Source organism: Seriola aureovittata, chromosome 10 (genome assembly GCF_021018895.1).
Source record: "Seriola aureovittata isolate HTS-2021-v1 ecotype China chromosome 10, ASM2101889v1, whole genome shotgun sequence".
NCBI lineage: Eukaryota > Metazoa > Chordata > Actinopteri > Carangiformes > Carangidae > Seriola > Seriola aureovittata.
In genome coordinates this window covers 11,363,339-11,387,063 of record NC_079373.1, presented here as the reverse complement: position 1 = coordinate 11,387,063, position 23,725 = coordinate 11,363,339, and the positions used below count along the sequence as shown (strand labels likewise).

At 41.2% G+C, this 23,725-nt stretch overlaps 2 protein-coding genes across 2 annotated transcripts in view; both read right to left on the bottom strand.

Moving 5' to 3' along the window:
* syt7a (synaptotagmin VIIa) overlaps positions 1 to 5,639 on the bottom strand; it is a 75,984-nt gene extending 70,345 nt beyond the window's left edge. Inside the window, exon 1 of the mRNA XM_056386665.1 lies at positions 5,358 to 5,639. Within this exon, the coding sequence (XP_056242640.1) occupies positions 5,358 to 5,391 (34 nt within the window). The 5' untranslated portion in view covers positions 5,392 to 5,639. The remainder of the gene's footprint in view (positions 1 to 5,357) is intronic.
* A 3,717-nt stretch (positions 5,640 to 9,356) lies between these two features.
* slc25a22a (solute carrier family 25 member 22a) lies at positions 9,357 to 23,214 on the bottom strand. Its single transcript, XM_056386941.1, has 11 exons — positions 23,006 to 23,214; positions 16,560 to 16,760; positions 16,305 to 16,430; positions 16,069 to 16,124; positions 15,750 to 15,840; positions 15,055 to 15,109; positions 14,255 to 14,315; positions 13,858 to 14,002; positions 13,610 to 13,764; positions 13,444 to 13,519; positions 9,357 to 13,324 (listed from the first exon to the last, which is right to left on the bottom strand). Exons 2-11 carry the CDS (start codon positions 16,577 to 16,579, stop codon positions 13,171 to 13,173), a joined length of 939 nt encoding a protein of 312 aa, XP_056242916.1. The 5' UTR covers positions 16,580 to 16,760; positions 23,006 to 23,214; the 3' UTR covers positions 9,357 to 13,170.
* Positions 23,215 to 23,725: the final 511 nt, after the last annotated feature.

Sequence of the window (23,725 nt, the reverse complement as noted above, 5' to 3'; positions counted from 1 at the left end):
AGGTAAGTAACTACATTAAATCACACAAAAGCATATGTAGGGCTGTCACCAAAATCAGGCGCCGACAACCAAAGAGGGAAAAATCCAGCTGTATTGTTTTATTTTAACATGAGTCTACAGACATGCTAGTAACTCTTTAAGGTAGTTGCTTTGAACTAAATGTTAACGTCAACTTGCTGACATACTCGCAATGTCAATGCTAACATGCTGATGTTTACTAGGTATAATGTTTACCATCTTAATTTAGCATGTTAGCATGCTAGCATTGGCTAATTAGCACTAAACACAATGCACAGCTGAGGCTGATGGGAATGTTATTAGTTTTGCAGGTATTTGGTGATAACCAAAGTATTAAGCAAATTGAATTTTTACCTGACAATGATACTTGATGAAAAGTTAGGGGATCACCAACATTATTAAACTGCATCCTCTGGAGACCACCAGATGTTGAGATACTTCAGTCTGGAACAAAGCAGTGGACTGACATATACTGCCATTTCTAGAGCCACACCCCTGGGATTATGTATTTTCACATTCATAGCATTTCTTTCTTAATTAATCACGACAGCTTCTGTTGATTGCAAAACATTTTCAAGTTGCAGTTTTATCTGAGAAGAGGCCAAAACCAATAAGCTCTACCTGAGGAACTCTCTTAGTGCAGGTTCCACATGCCAAACTTAAGTCATTTAGATTGGTAGCCCTGGCCAGAGTTTTGGACTCCGGCCCAAATCCGAGGCCAGCATCAACCTAAATCAATAGTGAACCTGAGGTATTACTATATATCATATTCAAGTGGTAGGTAGTGTGGGCTGCCAGACAGAGTACAGGACCACACATCAAATAAATTTAGGGAAATTTATTTAGAAAACAACCTCTGTCTCCAGACTTAGCACCACAAAATGAAGAGAGATAACAAAATGACGAAATACAGAAAGATAATACTTTATGTTGCTGAGCAAACAAGTGAAGCTCTACACTGATTTTTCACTATGTAAGGACATAACAACATAAACTGAGTTTTATCCTGCATGAGACTGAACTGGACAATGCCATATACACAAGTTAAGAGTCCTGAGGTGACATTGCTCCACCTAGAGAGGCCATAAAGCTGGATTACTGACCCACCTCTTGTTGTCAGTTATATAGATCAGGGTGATTACATGCATAATACATGAATCAGTCAACCACAGGTTCCCTCTCTGAACATGCCTCCCCAAACCTAACCTGTACCTGAACCATTCTCCCTTAGTGCAATCAATCAATAAAGGCATCAGTTTTGTCCAACTAATGTATTACAGTCAGTTCATCAAAACAGTCATCAATAGATGAAGCTGGAAAGCTTTTCATTTACTGGTCCCCTGCTGTCTGACAAGCTGGAAACTGCACAGTGTTCCAGTTGGACAGAAATCCTTCATTTTCTGGCTTCAGCTGAAATTCTTGCTGAATTGGGAATAGAAGTAAATCTCCCATTTCCGTGTAGCATAGACATTTCACAAGCAGGGACGGTCTTCTACTTGTACATGGGGTGATGATTCTGCCGGCCAGACAGATCTTTCACACTTGTTGGTAATCGTTAAAAAGAAGAAACACACATACAAACCCAATCGACTCTTAAAAAAAATATATATATATTTTTACTTCCACAATTCTAGGGATTGATTGAATGAGAAAAGAAAAATGCACAATTATCACTAATTAAGATACAGTAGGCACTGATGTAAGAAAACCGCCCTTGTATTCTAGGTACAAAAATGAAGACTGATCAACAGAAAATTAATCATAACTATTTTGATGACTGTTAAATCGTTTTTGTAATTTTTTAAGGAAAAATATCAAACATTTGCTGCTTCCAGCTTCTCAAATGTGAGGATTTGCTGCTTTTCATTGTCAAATATAAGAGTAGACTGAATATCTCTGGGTTTTGGATTGTTGGTCGACAAAAAGTCACCTTGAGCTCCAGGAATTTAAATGTGCTTTTTTCCTCCATTTTCTAACATTTTGGAGAATAATTTATAAATCAAATGATCAAGAAAATCAATTATACAAAGATAAACCTGAATCCTAAAGCATCCATCACCTTAGATCTTAGAGCTTTTTACTGTTACCTTGCTCTGTCTTTCAGTTGGTCTGTGTTTAATTAGTCACTGGTTCTACATCTTTGGTATTTCATTATATACACACACTCTGAAACACTGTTTAACTTACGTAGCCTGAAGGCCTTAAGCGTTTAGTCTGAAAAAGTAAATTCCTCCTGTTGCCAAAAGCAACAGTTAAGTGATCAATGCAACATCCATCACAAACTGGAATCTTATTTCTGTTATTTTAAGCTTTGTGACGATTTTATTCACAAGTCTAATTGGTTTACTGATTAGAGTTACAAATAACCTACGTGTATTCTTACACTGACATGCCTACTAAGTGATTAAATGTTTTAAAATACATTTTTTACCATAATTTTGAAAAGTTGGGTGTATGTGGGCCTGATGGTCTGAACATCCCCAAGTCTGTCAATGTCTGTTAATGGCCTAAATTAAACCCTGCAAGAGCTCACACTGCTGAATTTTCAACATTAGTAAGTAGTCTAAATAGTTGTTGAATGTTTTCCACTGGGTATAACTAACAAACCATTTAGCCGTCACACTTAGGAGACAATAGTAGGGTGCCACATTATCCCCAGCATTCACCCCTTTCTACTATGCCAATTTCCTTTTTGGTTCTTTATTTCATTTATATTGATCAGAGCACATATCCAGTCTTATTTCAGATGTTTATTTGACAGTAGCCAGCAGTTTGTGTGGTTGTCAGACTCACATATGATCAACCTGTTTGTCCTCACTCCCCTTTAATCCTCTGAGGCCATAATCAATATGTCCCTGGGAGACCTTTCTCCCTCTCTCTGCCACTCCACCTTGAGACGCAGTGTGAATTTAAAGGCCACAGCAGTGTGGCAAGGGAAACACCCGCTGGAAAAGGAACACCCACTCACTCAATCAATTCATGGCGTATATTCAAGTACTGAGTTCCTTACTTAAAAGAGTAGCTGTAAAACATTGGTAGTCAGCCTACTCATAACTTTAATACTTTAATACAATCCATTTATCCCAGGAAACAATCTTTTGTCTCAAACTGGGCCAAAAAAATCACTAATTCTAACAACAGGTGACATTCATTTCACAGCATCTTGCCTAATATTACGTCGGCACCTCACACTAATGCTCACATATTCCTCACCTATCACCGCTATTAACCTGGCTCATGAAGTCCCAAACACTAAACAGTCTGCAATGATCCAAAATGTCCTTTAGGGTCCCTCTTTGCCCTTCAACAAGAAATAAGGTAGCCAGACTAGCAGCTCTGGGGCTGCACTTTCGCACGATGGGGCTTTGAGCTAAATATTAATGTTATCATGCTCACAATGACAATGTAAGTATGCCGGTGTAATGTTTACCATGTTGACCATCTAAGTTAGCATGCTAGCATTTGCCACTTAGCACTAATCATAAGGGAAAGCTGAGGCTGATGGTAATGTCATTAGGTTTTTGATCATAAATTAAAGTATTGGAGTAGAAATTCTGACCAACTAGGGTGCTAAAGCCATTTGAATTCATCATTTGGAGAACATGAGTGTCTAGTAAATTTCATGGCAACTGAGAAATATAATTCAAATGTAAACTCACCTTCCTGGGCTGTGAAGGGATTTGCCAACTAACACCATATCCAATCCTGTTGTCTTAATAACTAGAAAAAGCCAGAGTATACTGACAATACCTTCTTGTAAAAAAAAAAAAAGAAAAAGCAAAAAAAAACTCAAAGCTAGCTTCAACTGAAAGATGACTAAGTTAGCTAGCTCATGTCAATTAGCCTACTTGTAAGAAAGAAAATCATATTATTTCACTTTGTTTAATTCTATTAAAATTGTGACAACTAACAGAAACATGCTTCAGTTGGCATCTTCAATATCCTGACCCTAACTTAGTTAGTAGCTAATTAATAACTGCTAGCATTAACTAAATGCATTTCACAACCCGGAAAACTTGTTAGTAGTTACCATAGCAACAAGCTCGCAAGAATTGTAGCCACAGCACGACATTAAAACTACAAAGATTTGTAAGCCCACCAAATAAACTTATCTCCTTCGTATTTGTATTGAGAGTCATTCACTTCTGTGGAGGTCAGACTTTAAAGTGACCTCACTGAGCTTTCGTTTCAAATTCAACAAAAATCTGTTTAAGCTGTTGCGGTTTTTCAAGATATCCTTAAAATGGCAGAATTCTTGCAGCTTTGTTTTACAGACTGTGTGAAGCTATATAGGTTTTTATTTCAGACCACAAATTTATAGGCTGGTCTCACTTGCATTATTGTTTTACAAGCCACGACCCCCTCCTATCCAAGGATGCTGCTAGTGCTGCTGCTCGCACACATCCCCTTACAGTATCATGTTGTTGTCCGTGTGTGGTGAGATCACATTATCTCACATCACAGGGAAATGAACAAAAACAATGGCTCCTCCCACTCTGCCTTTTGCTCTTCTACACCCCCCCCCCCCCCCCCCCCCGCTGCCCTCCCTCCTCCCTCCCCTCCCCGGTCCTCGGTAGCAGCAGGTGTTATTCTCGTATAACCTGAAGATTTAGGTGGTCATTAGCATTACCTCTTAGCCCCAGAGAGTTATCTATGCTTCATGGTAACAGCAGGGGACACGAGTCGAGTGTGTTTGTGGGCACTCGATGAGAGAAGAAATCACGCCTCAAAAACACGTGGGAGAGATTACTCAAATATGCCTCCTTTGTACCCTCTTTACCCCTCTCGCTGCTGCACGGTTACCCATCCCCGTTAAGTAATAAGCTGCAGCCCATTTCGTTAGTATTTGTGCAGGATGTCGGCAGCTGTAAAGCACCACATATAACCTACAGAACACTTGGGTTTCATGTAGCTAAAGGCTTTGACCTTGTGTTATCTTGCCCTTAAGTAGGCTACTGTAAATGTCCAAAACATTAACAAGACAAGCCAGTGCACACCGGCAAAAAATTATGCATATGACAAAGTGTCTCTGTCTACAACAGATTCACAATTAATCGTTCACGGTGCATTGAAATAAATGCAGGATTGGGCAAATGATAAGCATCCTCCTAGGAGGCAATTAACTGCACTGATATTACATAATGACAGCCCACACTTTTCATCAACATCACCGGTCCATGCCAAATGATAAGGCTGTTTAGAAAAGAAAAAGCCACACACATCCCCACCTTTTCATGTCAGGCAGTCACCTCAAAGAGAAACAGCGGGTCAGAAATGAAACACCTTGAAACTGTCAGGATGCTCTTCGCAAAGAGTGACAATTCTTAACAGGATCTTACCTTTGCTATTGTCCTCTTCCCTGTTCAGATACATGGCTGTTATTTCACTCCGAGGCTAATACGATGGCGTTGTCTCAATTATTTTGTTGGTACTCCTCTGGCGTGTATCGTGAACTCCGCTGATGTGGTTTGTAGTAGTAGCTGTTTGTTGTTTTGTTGCTCCTCAACAGCCTCTCCTCTCCTCCTAGTGGATAGGTAGGCTAACCAGTTTGAGACTCCCTCTCTCTCTCTCTCTCTCTCTCTCTCTCTCTCTCTCTCTCTCTCTCTCTCCCTCTCTCCCTCTCTCTCTCTCTCTCCTTCACTCTATCTCCCTCCCTCTATCTCTCTGTCTCTCTCTCTCTCTCTCTCTCTCTCCCTCTCTCTCGCTCTCTCTCTCTCTCTCTCTCTCTCTCTCCTTCACTCTATCTCCCTCCCTCTATCTCTCTCTCTCTGTCTCTCTCTCTCTCTCCCTCTCTCTCTCTCCCTCCCTCTCTCTCTCTCTCTGTCTCTCTCTCTCTCTCTCTCTCTCTCCCTCCCTCTATCTCTCTCTCTCTGTCTCTCTCTCACTCTCTCCCTCACTCTCTCTCTCTCTCTCTCTAATAACCACCGGTTCACAGTGGCTCAGAGGACAAAATGGGGAAAAGTGACTTTTGCAGCTGTGTGAAGAAGTCTTCACCGCCTGTTTGATCTGCTGCCACTGGCATTGATTTCTCCATTGATTTATCAGTTTAAAATTACATGGAGGCTACCGAGGAGTGCAGTTACAGCCCAACAAACTGGGCTTGAACCCGAGTTACATGAGCTATGGGAGTGGGAAATTTCTTTCGTGGTGTAATAAGTATGCAGATCTTTTAATGAGACAAAAGGAGAAATATCACAAAGCATAAGGATTCACCATACAATTAGCCTATAAGTAAAAGTTATACATTCAAAATTCAAATAAGGACTAAGAAAGAGTATTAGGTTATATATCAGCAAAATCTCATTATGCATAATGAGCCCTGTCAGAGTACAGTCAGAGCTACATCCACAAAACACAACATAAAATGAAACAATAGAATCATACAGACTACCATGATATAATCTGCTTTATTATCCCTGATTTATTAATAGGTAAGCAGCATATTAATGTTGTACCTGGTTAATCTGGAGCTAATTTTAGCTGCACTGTATACTGCTGCATATTTTAATCAATAAAATATATCATATTTCATGAGTGCTGAAATTATTAGTTGATGGCCAGAAAATTAATTACCAACTATTTTGGTAAGACATCGTTTAAGTCACAAAAAGTGACTATTTCCAGCCTTTCTAAGGTGATGATTTGTTTTCTCTAATTTGCATTATTATAATATGAATACATTTGGGTTTTTGGCTTTTGATTTGATAAAACAGGAAGTAAGGCCGTAGAATTACAAGTGCTATACTAAAGTACAAATACCTCAAAATCATACTTATTCACAGTACTTGGGGAATGTCCTTAATTACTTTCCCACCAGTGGATCTCTTAAACCATAATGATAAATGAGTTATTAAAGCAACAACATACTGTTGTCTGACACGTTTTAATGGATCGGTTTGTAAAACCTTATGAAAACTCTGCTTAAGTGTCAGTAAACAAAGATATAAGGAAAAATCCATCTGGCCCTGTCACTTCAACCGTGCTCTCCACCTGCTGCATATCCACATCCCCATCCCTTATACAAATGGTCATCAGATGGTCTTGTATTCAGGACACTGTGTGAGTTTATCAACCACATTATTAGGCACAAGCCAGAGATTAAGAGCTCTCAAGGAGTAATTGGGTGTGTCCTCTGCCAGTTTTTGATGCAAGGTGATGTGGCTGCAATGCAAATACTCCCCAAATTAGATGCAGGAATGAGATGTAGATTATTTTACCACTCAGTATTCAGGCTGTCTTACATCACACATAAGCAGCCCTGTAAGTGGAGAGGGAACAATTTGTCCATGACCTTGACTTAGTCCTAGAAAAATCCAGTCAGAAGGCAATTTAAAACACTTTCAACAATTATTTTTCCTCCTTGTTCTCAGAGCAAATTTCCAATTTGTGATGGAACTTCTTGCTACTTTAAGCTGGGAGACTGAGACATGGAACATTATAAAATAAATGGGATAAGTCATGACAGCTAACCACAGCACAAAGCCATAGTGGCATTTGGTAGAAATGGTTAAAACAGAAGTAATGTAATGTCTTTATTGTACTTCACCGCCTTTCAGTGGCTCGCAGTGTGTGCCTGACTAATAAATATGCAGGTTCTCCTTACAAGTCTGCAAAACAGTAAGCTAATATCCCATTCAATCATGTGACTCTCTGATATTACAGATTACAATTCAATAGGATATGAGTAGAGCTGTACTGTAGATGCAAATGCTGTGAGCATTTCCAAAACCACAACTAACAGTTTGCCTGCGTTTTGTCAGTAGAGCTGGGAAGGTCATTTGCTCAAAGCATCCTGCAGTGATTTCCATTTGATTATATTTTGTTTTGCACTGCGCTCCGTGCTATTTGCTCACTATTGAGAATCTTTTGCCATTTGTTAGGAGAATTCTCTGCAGACTAATTTGACCACAGTCTATTCCCAGATTTTCCCCTCCTGTGCTCCCAGCATCATTGTGCCTGTCACTGATGCATCTGTCTCCACTGGTATCTATAAATACCTCCTTCTCTCCCCTTCAAAAACCTGATTCCCATTGATTTAGTGACCTATATACACATCACCACTATCCCCTCCCTTCCTCTGGCTCTCTGCTCCTTCTATCGATGGTCCTTTACTGTCCCCACGTCTTGCTTCCCTCTTCACCTCCATCATTCTCTCCCTTTAAGTTCAACTTTGACTACCTCTTCCTCCACCTTCTCCCCTCCTCTTCCAAGAAAGCATGAAAGGCTAATAATAGTTCACGGTGGAAGCTTAAGTCATGACACATGAAAGAGATTTTGAATGTGCAGAAGAACAGTGGCTGGTGCTCACTCTTATATTTCAAAGTCTTGTCATTGTAGTAAACTGAGCCCTTGGCTAATCTCTTATGTGTGTAAACACTGGAGTAGATGTGTGATGAAAGGAGGAGGCACAAAATTCAATCTGAATCTGGCTGAAATAAGATCTGGATACAACAGACATATAGAAAGACGGCAGAGTGTGTGGGTGTGTGTGTGTGTGTGTGTGTGTGTGTGTGTGTGTGTGTGTGTGTGTGTGTGTGCATGCAGGGTTATATGAACGTGCTATGATGTAATTATGCTGCAGGGTGCTGCAAAATAGCACCCTGGAAACTAATGCTATAAACAGTTATGTTGAATACATCGCAAACAGCAGAGGATTAATAATGAATAAACCCCCCGTTACAGCATCAGTTCTGCTGAAACATGCAGGAATCATGTGGGATTTATGAACCACAAACATTTGGTGAAATCCTCGCAAAGATATATTTCCATATTCTTATCGTAACACGTAGAAGCACATTATTATCAAGTGAAACAACAAAGAACACAGGCAAAAAAAAAGAGGCACATCTGTCTATAAGCTATATCACAGCTGCAAGAGACGGAAACTAGCATGACTGAGGATAAGGCAGCTCGACAGAGTGAGATCGGAGCGCATGATTTACTGCCACATCCCCCAAGCTTAGCATACACCTGTAGTATATAGCACTGTTGACACTCTTCCCACTCCCACCATGCGGAGGATCATAGCTCTACTGCGACCCCACACTGACACCTGGTGGCTCGGCAAGGCAGCAAAATCATCACCATCACAAAGAGGCTCAGCTGTTCTTGTGCCCCAAGGAGCCACAGTGTCATCCTCATACTCTTCAAAACATCGCCCTGCTGTTTGGGTTTCACAGCACTACAACAGACACACACACACACACAAAATAAAACACAGCAGCGTCAGTTCCTTTGTATTCTGTCACACGACCACCAGACCTTGAAAGCAGATGCAGTGATGGGTGCAAGAAAAGCACAGAAGTGTGACCCTCAGCACAGACGACTACATCAGGAGATTTCAGGACAGTCAGTTTATTGAACAGCAAATTGTGACAGGGAACACAATATTTTATGTTTTTTTTTTTCCATTGCATTGTAAACAATGTCTAGGATAACTGTGTCATTCACCACACATATTCATAGACACCCTCTATGTCATAGAGAGACACTTTGTAGATGGAGAGTGGGGTGGGGGTCCTTGTTTCTTTAAAGTGCTATAATGCACAATTCCTCTTGGAGGAAGAGAACAGAGGCCTTGAAAAGAGCTCAGACCCCAGAAGGCCTCCAAGGTCCTGGTAGCATTATCCATACAGTGTGTGATGTTGTGATTGTTGATTGACAGGTTGTGTTCAGTGGGGTTTTTTTTTCTGTATTTATTCTTTTATGGTGTTCTGTGTGTGGCTTCTACTTATTGCATATCAGTGAGCTGGTTCATGAATTTTTCAGTGAATGTGTAAAGCACAAATCTTTAGATTAAAATGTAATAAACTCTTCACTATAATTATAATACATCTCAATATCTAAGTTACATTCTTATATCTGATTCATTTAAAATATGTAGGCGATATACATTTTGTGACTAACTGCTGATGGGTAACATAGTGGACACCATCACATTATGTGTCTCTTATAACGACCTGTTGTGTCAGCCCTATGGATCAAGTTTTACAGACATAGATAAACTTTCTTATAAGACTAAAAAGTTAATCTCAATCAACATCTCCACTGAAATAAATCAGGCTTTGATCCATTTCTGCAAAAGCAGCACATAGTTTTCCAAGGACTCTGTCCGAGTATTGAAAGTGGGCCATGTGGTCTCTTGTGCCTAATAATCCTTTGTGCTTTCTTTGATTGTATACACTCTAAGTCATACATTTGGTGTTTAGAGCTCCTCTGCGTTAACCTGCACCCCCGGCTGTGGATGCTGGGGAGAGTGGACGGCAGAGGAGTGTGACACACAGAGGGAAGGAGGGGAGAGAGTATGGGTCTGACAATCAAAGAGAAAAATACCGCAGTGTCACACTAAGAAGTACACATCAACTACAGCACTACACAGTCAGACACACACGCACATACATAACCGAATGCACAAGATCAGAGAAAATTCACAGCTGGGTAAAACAAAATGACTTGCATGACATTTTCAAGATTCAACCAAAAATAGATCAAATAAAAATCTAGAAGGGTTGGGGGGGGGGGGGGGGGGGGGAGTTAAAAAAAACAATAACAATAATCTCAACAACACAAAAATAGGCATCATGATCACAATAACAGCATATATGAGATGAACTGGCAATTGGAATGTCGAAAAAACTACAACAGTAATTCATAAAGACAAGCTCACACGAGCAGGCAGGTCTTTTTTTTGCCATTTTCCTGTGGCTCTGCTTGTCATCTGTCAACATGGCTGGAGGTGCCAGTCGATGTCTGGCAGTTCTGCTGCCCCTCCCTGACCTATGGCTTTTAGTTAAGACATTGATAACGCTGGGATTCGCTAGCATGTAATTCAGTCAGTACAGCCTTGGTCATATTGCAGCTACGTCATGAGAGAAGCACCATTCAGAAAGACAGATGTTAGACTTGCAGTCGGATGTCAGCAGATCCCTACTGGCCTTGTCCATAGTGTATTTCATTTCCAGAACTGTTTAAGGAGTGCCATAGGTCATTCACTTAAAACTAACTACATTTCTGTGATCATTATATGATGCTTCATTTGGTCCTTGTTAATAAAACAACAGGAAACAGGACAATGAGCTGACTCACAGACTTAACCAGTAGCTTGGGAGAAAGGGCACCTCCAAAACACCATCCTAGATCTACACTAGTGTTCCCCTTTGCATACAGTAAAAAAATGATGCTTGTTGCATTAAAACATGTTCCTTCATTTGATATGTCCACATCATCATAACATAAAATCACCACAATATGGATGGGGGGGGGGGGGGGGGGGCTGGAGAGGTAGGTGTGCAAATAAGCCATCATGTACAAATCAAACAATAAATCCTAAAACATAAAGTTCATATCATCTGCATATGTACAATATAGTTAAGGTGGACACTTTGACACAGAAAAAAAAAAAACGACACATACAAATATATAGTGCTATACTGCCTATAGAAAGGAATATTCATAAATAGGTCTCACTCCCACAAATGATAATACACTGAAAAGTTGCATCGCGCATCTACAGTGCGACAGTACAACTGACGAGCTGCTTGAACAGTGGGAGCGAGGAAGGAATGTGATTGGGTAATACATGTCAAAGTCACCTTGATCTCCGGCGAGATAAACCAATGGCAGGGCTTTCAGTGTTGTGATGCATAAACAAGACAGGACAGGGCTGCTTTCCCTAGCAACTTAAAGCAAACGAAACCTCTAAAGCAAACAAGCAGAGATGTTTGGTAAAAACCATAGAACACTGAAAACACATTGGTTTGATTTTGCGATAAAGAATGGTTTTTCATTAGTTCTTTGGGTCCTGCCACTGAATTCAAGTTTGGAGAAAATAATTTAAATTAAGTGTCAACTCATCAACAACAGAAGAATTATGTCTGGGTCTAAGAGGACATGAGCTACACCAGCTAAGGTCTTACTCGCTCCACAGTGGATGACTGTACTCATGAGGCCTCGGCAGGTGATGTCTGACCATCTATAAGCATAATTACTGAATATCTACTAATAATCTGGTATTTTATTAAAAATTACTTTCAGACTAATTTAAGTGTTCAAACCTAATGCGTTCATCTGAATTCACAATGAATCACAGAGAGAGAAAGACTGTCGCTGCACTGCTCTCTGTGGACTGAACTTTTAAAGCACACTGCACTTTTGGTCGCAATCCAATCAGTGATGTCACAGCAGGTGTTTTCTATCATCCCTCAAAGGCAAAACCCCTGCTGTGACATCACTGATTGGGGTGTGGCCTCAAGTACAACATGTTTGACAGTTTCAACCCTCAAAAAAAGAGTGCAGAAGTAAAAAAGTTTTTTGTGATTCCGTGTCAAGGTTAAACAAAGTGCACATGTAGATCGGTGGTGCATAATGCCCACATGTCGTGCACTGTCTCTTCAGTCTAGTGTGTGAGCAGGATACAGAGCTGTCTTTGACAGAGGCAAAACAGTGGAAGCATTGTGGTAGCACTAAATATCAGATGGAACCTGATCTACTTAAAAAGCCAAGGCAATCAAAGTGTGCTTGGAGCTGAATGGCTGAGTTCATTATAACCACTTACAGGAAGGGATGTGGCTTCTCAGGAAAGATCATAGGGGGTGTGCTGTTATCGCAACACATTCCCTGGGTCTTTGTCTGAAACAGAGGCATATTTTGCTCTTATTCGAAATGTACTATCTTTTTTTTAAGACATCCGGGGGAAAATCTTTAACAGTATTTTAGTAAATACTCTACCCGAGCTAATGGTCACAAATATTAGTATGGTATGTGCATTTAATTTCGCTAGTTAGGGGTTATAATTTTCAGTAGATCACTGCAGCAACCAAAGGGCAGTACATCAACAATCATATTCCAGAATGCAATAAAATGTTGTAATTATAAAGTAATATTCGTTTAAAACTTCGACTGATATTTGTGGCTTCATTTCCAGAGAGCTAGCTGAGCTTGCCTACTGGAATTTTGTGTGCCACCACAGGCAGCTTGGCAAACAAAGGCTCCCTCTTAAACTATTTCAACATTCAACACAATGAAATATGAAAAACAAAATTAACTGATCAGTCATTGCTTTGACCAATCGAAAAACCTCTTTCAGAATGAGATGAATCCTCACGCAGTTGGTATAATGCATTATGGGAGGGAAAGGCAGAAAGGAGCCGCTTCTTAGTTGTCTTTTTTAGGCAAGAAGCTGAGGATAAATTCACCCACACCCAGGAAGTAGACGACCTGGGCGATGCCAAACAGAGGCGCAATGACCAAGGCTCGACAGTAGGCTCCCTTCAGGAAGGCTGCTGGACCCTCATTACGCATAATTTTCCTAGAGAGCAAACGAAAGCTCATTATAGGATCTGAAACATTCAGCCAGCAGAAGTTATGTGTCAGTAGATATGGTGGCACACTATACACACACACGCAGTGAATACATAATGAGGTCACCTGATACAGTCAGTCACTCCACTGTACGTGTCTTCTGTGCTTCCTCTGTTCAGGGACTGCAGTCGAGTCTTTATCACTGTAACACACAGAGCTCAGGTGAGTATATTACATCAAGTGTCAGTGCGTGCATCGCTGTATGCACAATGTTCAAGGTCTCACTGCTCACCATCAACAGGGTTGACAGCGACAGCCGCTGTGCTCCCCGCAAGGCAGCCTGATATAAACGACACGTAGAAAGGAGCAGGGCCATCTGCACCTCTTTTGCCCAGTTCATTCAGATTGGCAAACAGGGGGAAGTAGATGATGGAGAAAGGAACATCCCTACAAAAAGAGAAAAATAAGACAGGTGATAACAGTAAGCCTTGTTACAGTTGGTTGCTAAAACTACTCCTGGATTGCCAGATCTGTTTTTACCTGAGCAATGTGGCACCAAGGCCTTTATACAGCCCTGCGATGCCCTTTTCCCTCAGTAATTCTCTTGTGAGCTGCATGGCTGTTGGGGACTTGGTCTCCACAGTACCTGCTGCCACCGTCTCTGGCATCAGCTTCCTCTGAGCCGCTGAGGAGCATAAGACACGCAACCTTAACGACAGCAGATTCACAACTTCAAGCTACTTGAAAACAATGACAATGATTACACCATGATAATAGCAGGTATACGGGCAGACATTTTGAATTCATAACAGTGAGAAGAATCTGGGATAAAGCAGCTGCAATCTCTGACATGACCACATGAGGTCACTGTTTCTCCATTTTACCACATGCACTTCATTCTTTGCTATACCACCATCTGGATTTAATTTCCTCTTACCAATTCGTCCAGCATCTTGGAGCTGGATTTTCAACATCTCCATAGGAGTTGTGACAATAACCTACAACAAAACAAAATGACAGGTACAGTGTCAACACGTGCACACTCTGAACACATCACATGATTTTTCCTATGTTCGACTGCAAGTGATTTCAAAGTCAGATTTTAGGGTTGATGAGTACTGAGTGTGTCATACAAAATGCGTGTCCAGTGTAAATCTACTGGCAATCATTAGCTAAATGTCAACACTTGTTTTTCTCTCTAATCCACACAGTAGTAGCTAGTTAACTGGATTACGGGTGAGATGGCTATGTTCTCAGCTGCAATCTTAATCCAAGGTCTGCTACACTTAATCTAATCACGTTTCTTGGGCTTGAAGCCTTTGCCCTCATTGACAACAGGCATTTCCCTCTGACTCACTCACTCAGTGCACATGGTCAAGCACTCTCACAGTGTCTTATCTGATCACTCACATCTAGTTGCCAGTGTATCGCCTGCTAACAGGACAGCAGTAATTAGAAATCATTCATGAAAATGGAACATTACAGGTCACATTCAGATCACAGATAACAGTGGAAATCCACAGAGACAAACTGCAGGCATGTTTCTGCAACTACCACCTCTCGTTTAAATGTAGTCGTGCCTAATTCTTGCCGGCGGCAGAGACAAATGAGGATATGGCTGAGGCCCAGTGGTTCGTGCGTGAGATGACATTGGCAGCGCTAAAGGCGGGAGTTCCAGATGGAGAACAGGAGGATGCAGTTAAAAGGAGCATCTCGCTCACTCACTCACTCACTCACCTGGCATGTACCTGCCCCGCACCCAGCCAGCATCTCTTTGAACAGAGTGAGTTTTCTGAGAAAAAAAGATAAAAGCAAGATCAGACAAAAACATGCACTAGACTGTCAGTGTGAGAGGCATACAACTTTATTTCCATAGTCCCGGAAAAAGGAGTTGTCACCACCTGAGCTTGTGATGCTAATCTTTATCTTCCATATCAACATGTCAAGCATGCGGCCGGATTAATAATTCACAAGCTGAGCAGTTGAGCCAGACAAGTCAATCATTCATCAGCCTGCATGTTTGTCACCGTAGTGATGGAGATAGATGCCCCAGAAACCCTCAAGTTTATCTAGGCAGTGCTTATGAGAGACAATGGGTGCCCAGTTTCAGCAACACCAGATGATGGTTGCTAAAGTATTGACGTGTGATAACATTATGTGCAAATTTTACTCTGTAATGTGATTTCAGACAGGGACTCTGCTGTCGCACATACAAGTAATTCTGTATTTTTAAGCCAGACAATTAACAAACCACCGTGAAATGCTCTGTGCCTCGGAGGAGATGACAGAGCGATGGAGGATTAACTGGAGCCTTGGTGAGAATACAGACAGCTAATGTGTCAGGTTACATGTTGGTAAACACGCCAGTTAATCAGTGTGACTGAGGGGAGTGGGTGTTTGTCAGTCAGCCTGTCAGCACTTTCATGCCTCACCCATCCTTGGAGAGGTGATGCCTGAAGAAGTCGTTGGCAGCCAATTTGATGGCTTTCTCTGGCGTGACTAGTGTTAAGTTCACCGCTGCTCCTGGGAGGATAAAAAGGGACGGAGACCAAGGAAGAGAGGGGCACAAAGAAAAGAAAAAATAGGAGAGAGAAAGAGAGAGAATGAGGCAGTGCATGGTGGAAGCTTTTTCCAGATAATTACCTGTCAGACATAAATCCCTCTATTTGATGTCTGTAGCTAAAAGTAAGAATCTAATGCTAGTGAACACACACATTAATCACAAGTTTCTCCTGTGAGTGAAAAACTTACCTCGATACATCCCAAAATACCCCTCTGACCGGATGGTCTTAATAAGGCAATCTGACCTGTAACACAAATACAACAGTTGGTATGTTAGTGAAACGGCTGCCTACAGGATGTACAAAAAGGATCTGCTGATAACCTGGGTGGCACTGCTGATTAATTCTGATTATAGTTAAGCAGTGAACTTTCAGTGAGTTAGAGACTGTTCATGTATAAAAAAGTAAAGTACAGAAATTTCATACATGCTGGTGTAAAGGCGAGATCCATTTTGCTGGTTTTGCAAGCGAGTCTTGGCCAAGTCAATGGGAAACACACAGGTCACTCCAATTAGGCCAGCGATCCCCCCATTGATCAATTTGGCAGGCAAACTGCATGAAGGTGATGACCACAGAGAAAGAGACAGAGATATGACATGTGAAAGGTCACTAGATGAAAACGAGGCTACGGGGCTGCTTCTCTGTTGCAAACTTTAGTAGTCGTTCCATATTCAGTCTCACCTGATCTGCTTGTCAGCCATTTATCTCAAGCCCCAGCTGCTCAAAGTGCCAATCTGTCTGTTAGCTGGTCACTCAGTGGTCGTCCTTGTGTTTTGTTGTTTGTTACAGTAGTGTGTTGTTGTCCAAGTGGGAGTGTGTAGTCTGATTATGCTTTGTCCACTCGTCTCCTTGCAGGTGTTGTTAGTTAAAGTGAAGGGATATCTGTAAAGATAGAGCAACGGAGATGTTCTCATTGAACTCTTAACAGAACTCTTACAACAAAATAGAAGATCAATACATTTCCATAGTTAGAATGAAGCAATGTTGTTTTCACAGACATTACAACATAGACTTTTAGTGCCAAGATGGTGCACCACCTGAAATGAACAGCAAAAACAGCAAATAAGCATCAACTAATGAATTTTTTCATTATAAACTATTTTCTCAGTTAATAGTCTGGTCTATAAAATGCCAGGAAATGGTGAAAAATGTCCATCATATGCAGTTTACTAAAGCCCAGGGTGGTGTGATCAAATCACTTATCTTGTTCATGTTCGATGTCCTAAAAAACTTACAATAAATGCATTCAAACCAAAAAGGAACAAGGTATAGAGGTCACGAAAAACTGGAAGTGCAACCTGCCAAATAAGCAGCTAAACGCATGTAAGAGAGCTACATCATAAGTTCATAAGTGCTTTTTTTATAGTGAGATCTTAGATGGAAGTGCCAGCATGTGATGTCGAGGTGAAGTGTGAAAAATGCTGTGACTCTAACTTTAGAGGTGAGTTCACTTTCACAGCTGTGAAACCAACAAATTACCAAGACAACCCCTTAGCATTGACAAAAACCGAGTGTATATCCAGTTGAACTTTCGACTCGACTCCCAGGTGTCTGTGGAACCAAACCACAACAAACTGACAAAAACATCCTACGCAAAATAAAAGCAAATGCTCTGTGCTCTTTGTTAGACAGGAAACTGAAACCCAGCTTAAACTCGCAACAATACAAGTGAGCAGTGTTAGTCCAACCGTCACTCCAAAACCCAAAGACATTCAATCCACAATCACACAAGACAAAGAAAAGCAGCAAAACCTCACAACTGAGAAGCTGGAATAAGGGGATGTTTGGTATTTTATTTTTCTGTGAAAATCAATAATTAAAACAGTAACTTATTAAATATTAATTCCTATAGGTAATCACAGTGTAGCACAGGCAAGGTAAGCATTAGGCAGCATTGCTGACAGCTCCCTCTAAATAGAGCTGGATAGGAGGGATTACTTTTTGCTAAACAAATCTATGACCACTGGAACATCTGCACGTCACGCGTGTCCTTGAACATTCATGTTTTATGCATAAGCTCTTTCGGTGTGAAGCTAAAGTCATACAGATGAAACTCTATCCTCTGTGTGCTAAAACAATCATTTAGAGCAAACAGATGATGTCGCTGAGATGCTCCCCTATTTTTGGTACAGTACAGAATGCCCTCAGTGTGAAAAGATGCATCCCATTTCCCCTTTCATTCTCTCCACCCCCTCCATCCACCAATCACAACATGCCTCTGCGTGTGCAACCCGCCTCCTCCTCTCTCCTCCTCACCAGCCCTCCCCCATCACTTCCCTCAGTCACGAGTCACGACTCTACAAATGCAGCTTTTCCGTCCCAGATCTTTGCTGACTTGTGGGTTTCTTTGTGAGGTGCGTTATGCGTAAACTTGTGTGACACCAATATCACTAATTCCTCAGGATTAGTTTCAGAGAGACTGCACAGCATGCGTGGATGTTTAGGTTTCTGATAACGGTATCTTGCCATGAATGCAGCTGTGGTCTGGTGTGTTTAGTTTGGATGGCGACTGGAGGCTCTTGCTGGCTGCTCCAGAGGTGGAGGAAAGGGGGGGGGGGCAGTGAGACGCCTCTCTGGTCTCTGTTGGCTGGGTGCTCTCCTCTCAGCTCTTCACACTTTCACAGCTCACCTCCATCACTCATCTCCCGGTGATTGTTCATCTACCTCACCATTTCTCACCCAGCAGTGACACTTAACCCACTTTTTGCATGCTACTTTTCTTTCCCTATTTCCTGCCACTGACTTCCTCAAGAATATTCACATAGCATGTTAACACCACAGTCTGCTCTCTGGTTTCTCTTTAAACCAAAATTTACAGAAGGCTATATGTTCTGTTAGTTTTAGGACTGAGAGGAAAATGTATGGGTTGTAAACAGCACTGCAGTCTTACATGAATCACCCATCAAACTGACATCTCTCTCCTTCTTTACCAGGCCTGCGGCTTTACTCACCCACTTCATCTGCACCATACAACTGTGTCTACACCAGGGCATTTATTTGACCCTCAGTCACAGCCTGGCTGCAGTGTCTTGTCATGACAATTAGAGTCTGTATGGAAACAACTAGCTCCAATGTGCTGGGTCCACAGCACAGTGGCATCACTCATCAACCAAATCTCCAAAGAATTGCTTTTATTCTCACAGCACAAGAAAAAATAACAAACCGTCAGGAAACTGCAGGAGAAATGGGTAATTCTTCTCTCCAGACCCCACGTAACCACGTCAACAAATCACTTTAAAGTCATTTCAGCTCACTCAGGTCATTTTTCCATTCACTCAGCTATTATAGGAGGAGAGTTTCTACTGAGCACACATGATGAACATAACAATGGATTAAAAGTGACTGAAAAATTTCTTTATCAAACTAACCGACCACAAGTGACTTTTAACATCTTTCTTTCTCTCAGATTCACACACACACACACACACACACACACACACACACATTCACACAGAGGTCATATTTTGAGTTTGTACCTCTAAAGAAGATAAGAACTGATGAGTAAACAATAGACAAGGTTATTGTGAAACTTGCAGAACCTTGAACCTAAGGCTCGAACCAGCCATTGGACACACTTGATGAAAGAGTTAGTAGAGAGCCAGGAAACTGACAGACAGATAACAGCTCTGTTCTGACCCTTGTTCATCATTTCAACTTGAACAATGAGGCAATAAACACTGGCTTACTGACAAATATATTTACTTGTCAGTAAAGCAACATGCAGTTCTACAAATCAGGTCTTTAGATTGATTAAAAAAAACAACTTTTATTGAAGTTTTTTAAATTCAAAAGAACAAATTTATGGACCAATGTCTAAGGTTAAATGATTAATGATAAGGTTAATCGTATTGTGTAATGATCTACTGTAGTAGTCTGTGTAATCTGACAAAGGTGGGGCAGAGGTTGTGGCAGCATGCTGTTTTACATACCATGTATGAATGACACCACATGTAATATGCACACAGGGAAAATAATCTTAAATATGAAAATATACCTGCTGTCTTTTAATTCTCTTGAATTTAAAAGCAGTTGAGTATAATGCGACTGAGGTGAATATGTTGAATAAAATGTTCACAACATGGTCTCAAATGTTTTTTGAATTTGCTTTAACACAATTTAATAATATCAAATACATACTGTGCATTTTAGGACAATGTGAAAATAAGGCTTATATTAGAATGATAGCTACAAACGGTAACCTTTCATGTAAGATCTTTCCACATCCTCTAATTCATGAAACTGTGTGGGTGAAGAGCATAGATGTGGTTTCTTGCTTTCACTAATCTGTACTAAGGCATGTCTCAGTCACAAAAAGAATCACAAAAAAGATAAATATAACCCTGCAAATACAAAAAAAATCTGGAGACAAGTCTGCCCCACTTTATTTACTATGCGAAACTCAATGCAAATTTTACTCCTTTAATTCAAATCACTCAGAGAAAAATTTACCTCATCTAGCACAGCTCCTTGGCTTCCTCTCTGTCCTCGAGTGCCAAATAGAATAAAGGTCTTGCTGACTAAATGACAGTGAGTTTGGTGATTGATAGGAGACTGTGAGTGGCTGTAGTGACAAAGCACTGTGGTAGTCAGCCCTCAACTCACGTGACTACGGTGGGTCGAAAGGACAGTTACGAAATGAATATCACACAGGCCCTTCCTCATTAGCTTAGAGAAGAGGCTGTTGTTACTTACCAGTCCATCTGTCTCACATGAACTGGTTTGATTAAATACACGCACTCTGTAGGCTGATCCACAGAGGATCTGCACTGAGGTCTGTTTCAGACACAAGTGTGTTCCTGCAATCCTCCATCAGATGTCAAGTATTTCTCTGAGCTGTTAGAGCACAGAGCCCAGATCAAATATAAAACTCAGTCTGTCCACTGTTACGTTGCCTCTGCAGACATTATTTTTCTTCATTTCTGGGTAATATTTAAGTCTACTGTAAGGCTACTAGAGCTAGTATTACAGTATACGGCTTACTTTCAGCTTGATATTGTCCTTGATATTGTATTTGTTGCATCAATTATTTAGAAAAGGATTAGGTTTTAAATAGTTCTCTGCACTGACAAATGTATATCTACTGTTCTTCACAAAAAAAACCTGACATCTGCTACGTCATCATGCTTTTTTTTATAATAACGGTTTATAAGATGTGTTCTATTTTTGGACATCTACAGCACTGCGGAAACAAGGGATGAATTTTGTGGTGTCACAGATAAATCTGATTACTATTCCCTCTTCCCAACAGCATCAGGATTATAAACCTAATACCTACTTATGAAAGCTCTCTCGCAATCTCCATTTACAACCAGTGGAGTGAGAGTTATGATCTGGACACAGCAATGCATTTCCACCACAAGTGCTCTATTCTGAGTTTGTATGGCAGCCATTACACCTGCACAATTATGCATTTTAGTAGTCGCTGGGTGCAGATCAGAAAGAACCAGATGGGCCTAACTTTCAGCCAGAAAAACTGCCCCTCCTGTGCAGAGAGGTGGTGTAGAGTTTAGTCCCTCCTCTGGCACCACAGGTATCCCTGGTGGCCCAGTTTCTGAAGTCAGCTGGGGTTTTTCTCTTGTATCACCTGTTTTGCCTTCATCTCATCTTTCCTGCAGCCTTGATAGGTAAATAAAAAGACAATTGTAAGTGAATTTTCCTTAGAAAGAAAGCCAAATGTTGGATTAAGGCATTTGGTTACAGTCTTCAGAATTCAGTAAGGCCTTGACACACAGTGTTCGCACAGGAACACAGCATCTACCCAGCATCTAACATTTCCATTCAGTGCACATATACCAGTGACATTTAGCAGTCCTTGCCTCTGGGATTTTTGCTACATGCCTGTAGTCCTGCATGCTGATTAAATTAACATTTTACACAAGGTTGTTATTTTCTTCTGAATTAAAGTAATGCAATATTTTAAGCATTACAGCCAAAAAGGTACAACATTTCAATTGGAGAGCACCGGATGAGTCACCTTACACCCAAGAATACCTCGCTTCATCAATTATTTCAAGGCTGCAGGAATGCTTTATTACACTGCTTGGCCTCATCATAACCTATCTACTGCTGCCTATACACTAGTAACTGTTAAAAAAAAGGTTGCTTCTCTTAAAAGCATGAATTGCTACAAATTTGCATGTTCATCTCATGTCTTGCTCAACAGTTAAATGTTCCCTTATGTGTGCTTTGGATGAGTCTGAGGCCTCAGCAGGTTGAGGAGGTAAATACTGAAGGAAAGTGGGTAAAATGTAAATGGCTTCCAGCAGGCAAAACATTGAGCAATAACAATTAACTCTTTTTCCCCCCAAATATAGTCCAATTGGCATTAGTTTGATTTTCTAGAAGTAGTAGGATGTTAATGTTTAGCTAGATTCTGCATGTCAGATGTGAATAGCTTCACTTTTCTCTACCAATGAAAAAGGAGGAGGGTACAGTTTAAGTGGGTTTACCCTCCACTACCAACATCCCAGCCCACATGATGATAATTACTCCCTCGACACTGAGCGGCAGACGCCGGCAGAAGGCAGCCGCTGTGGCCGCTTACAGGTCGGGAAGAAATACGGTAATTCTGTGTTAACACCCAAAAGAAAGCAAGCATACAACCACTGAGACACAACCCTTCAAACCTGAGATAATGCGTCCGCCTCTGACATAATAATGAATAACCGTTACACTCCTGTCTAACGGCTCGTCGGGTTCACGGGGGAAAATTTGACAGCCCATGTTAACGACCCGAATATCACGGTTATTCATTCGTGTTTTTTTTCTTCACGTTAATGCCGACAATCACGGTATCTTACACTTTAAGAGTCAGCAATAGGCCCGACCGTTACCGTTACATCTTTAAACCCACCGTATGATTTTCCATATAACGGACAATGATCTACCGCCTCTCACAACGACGCGACAACCTCCCGTACGTACAATCACATCCCAGTCTCCAGTGCTAGCTGTCTATTCACGTTACCTCATCTACATTTCTTTCACCAGCAAATTTAGCTAAATATGTCGCCTTCACGTAATTCCCAGGTGAGATTTTAACGGCTTCAAGCCAATAACACATTACCTGAATCAGACAGCCGCCACATCCACAACAAGAGTTTTACCGCATCCCGGTGTGTACGTACCACATACAGGCGTCTCCGTTATCTGTCCTGGTGCGGTCGTAGCGTGAAATCAAAGCTTTTCCTCACTGGATCTTTGGCTGACAGACCGACAACAGCTAACCTACCGGTGTTACTAGCATTTGAGTCCAGTGGAGGGGAGGTGGAGGAGGTGGGAGTGAAAGCAGGCAAGCAGGGAGGGAGGGGGAGCAGCCTGCCTGGCGATGGGGTAGAAAAAACACACAGCATAGGGATTTAAAGAAAGGGGTCCTCTAGTGGTATGTAGTAGAAGTACAGACATTTTTAATATGCAGTAAATGTGTAGGGGAGGGGGATGAGGGGCAACGTCATCATGACGATTCTTCTCAACCCCATGACCTTGAACATAAAAATAGAAAAATTGCTATAGTGGAAATATTGGGGATGGAGGGGATCATGCAGCAATAAATGTGGCTAAAAAAAAGCGCGTTGCTACAGACCTCTCAGCAAAAAAGTGATAAAATAGCTGACGTGCAGTATTTCTTTATATCACAGGTTTATTTACAAGATTAAATTCATACATTACAAAAACCTAATATCCTGATGTGTCACTGAGTTTGTGCTGCAGCTAAAGTGGTTGCTCAGGGACCAAAGGCACACAAGGAAGAAATTCAATCAACCATAAAAATGGCCTCCTCATGCACTTTCAGTGTGTTATTCTGTCACACAGCTGCCAGTGTTTGCTGAAACCTCTTAACTTTGTCC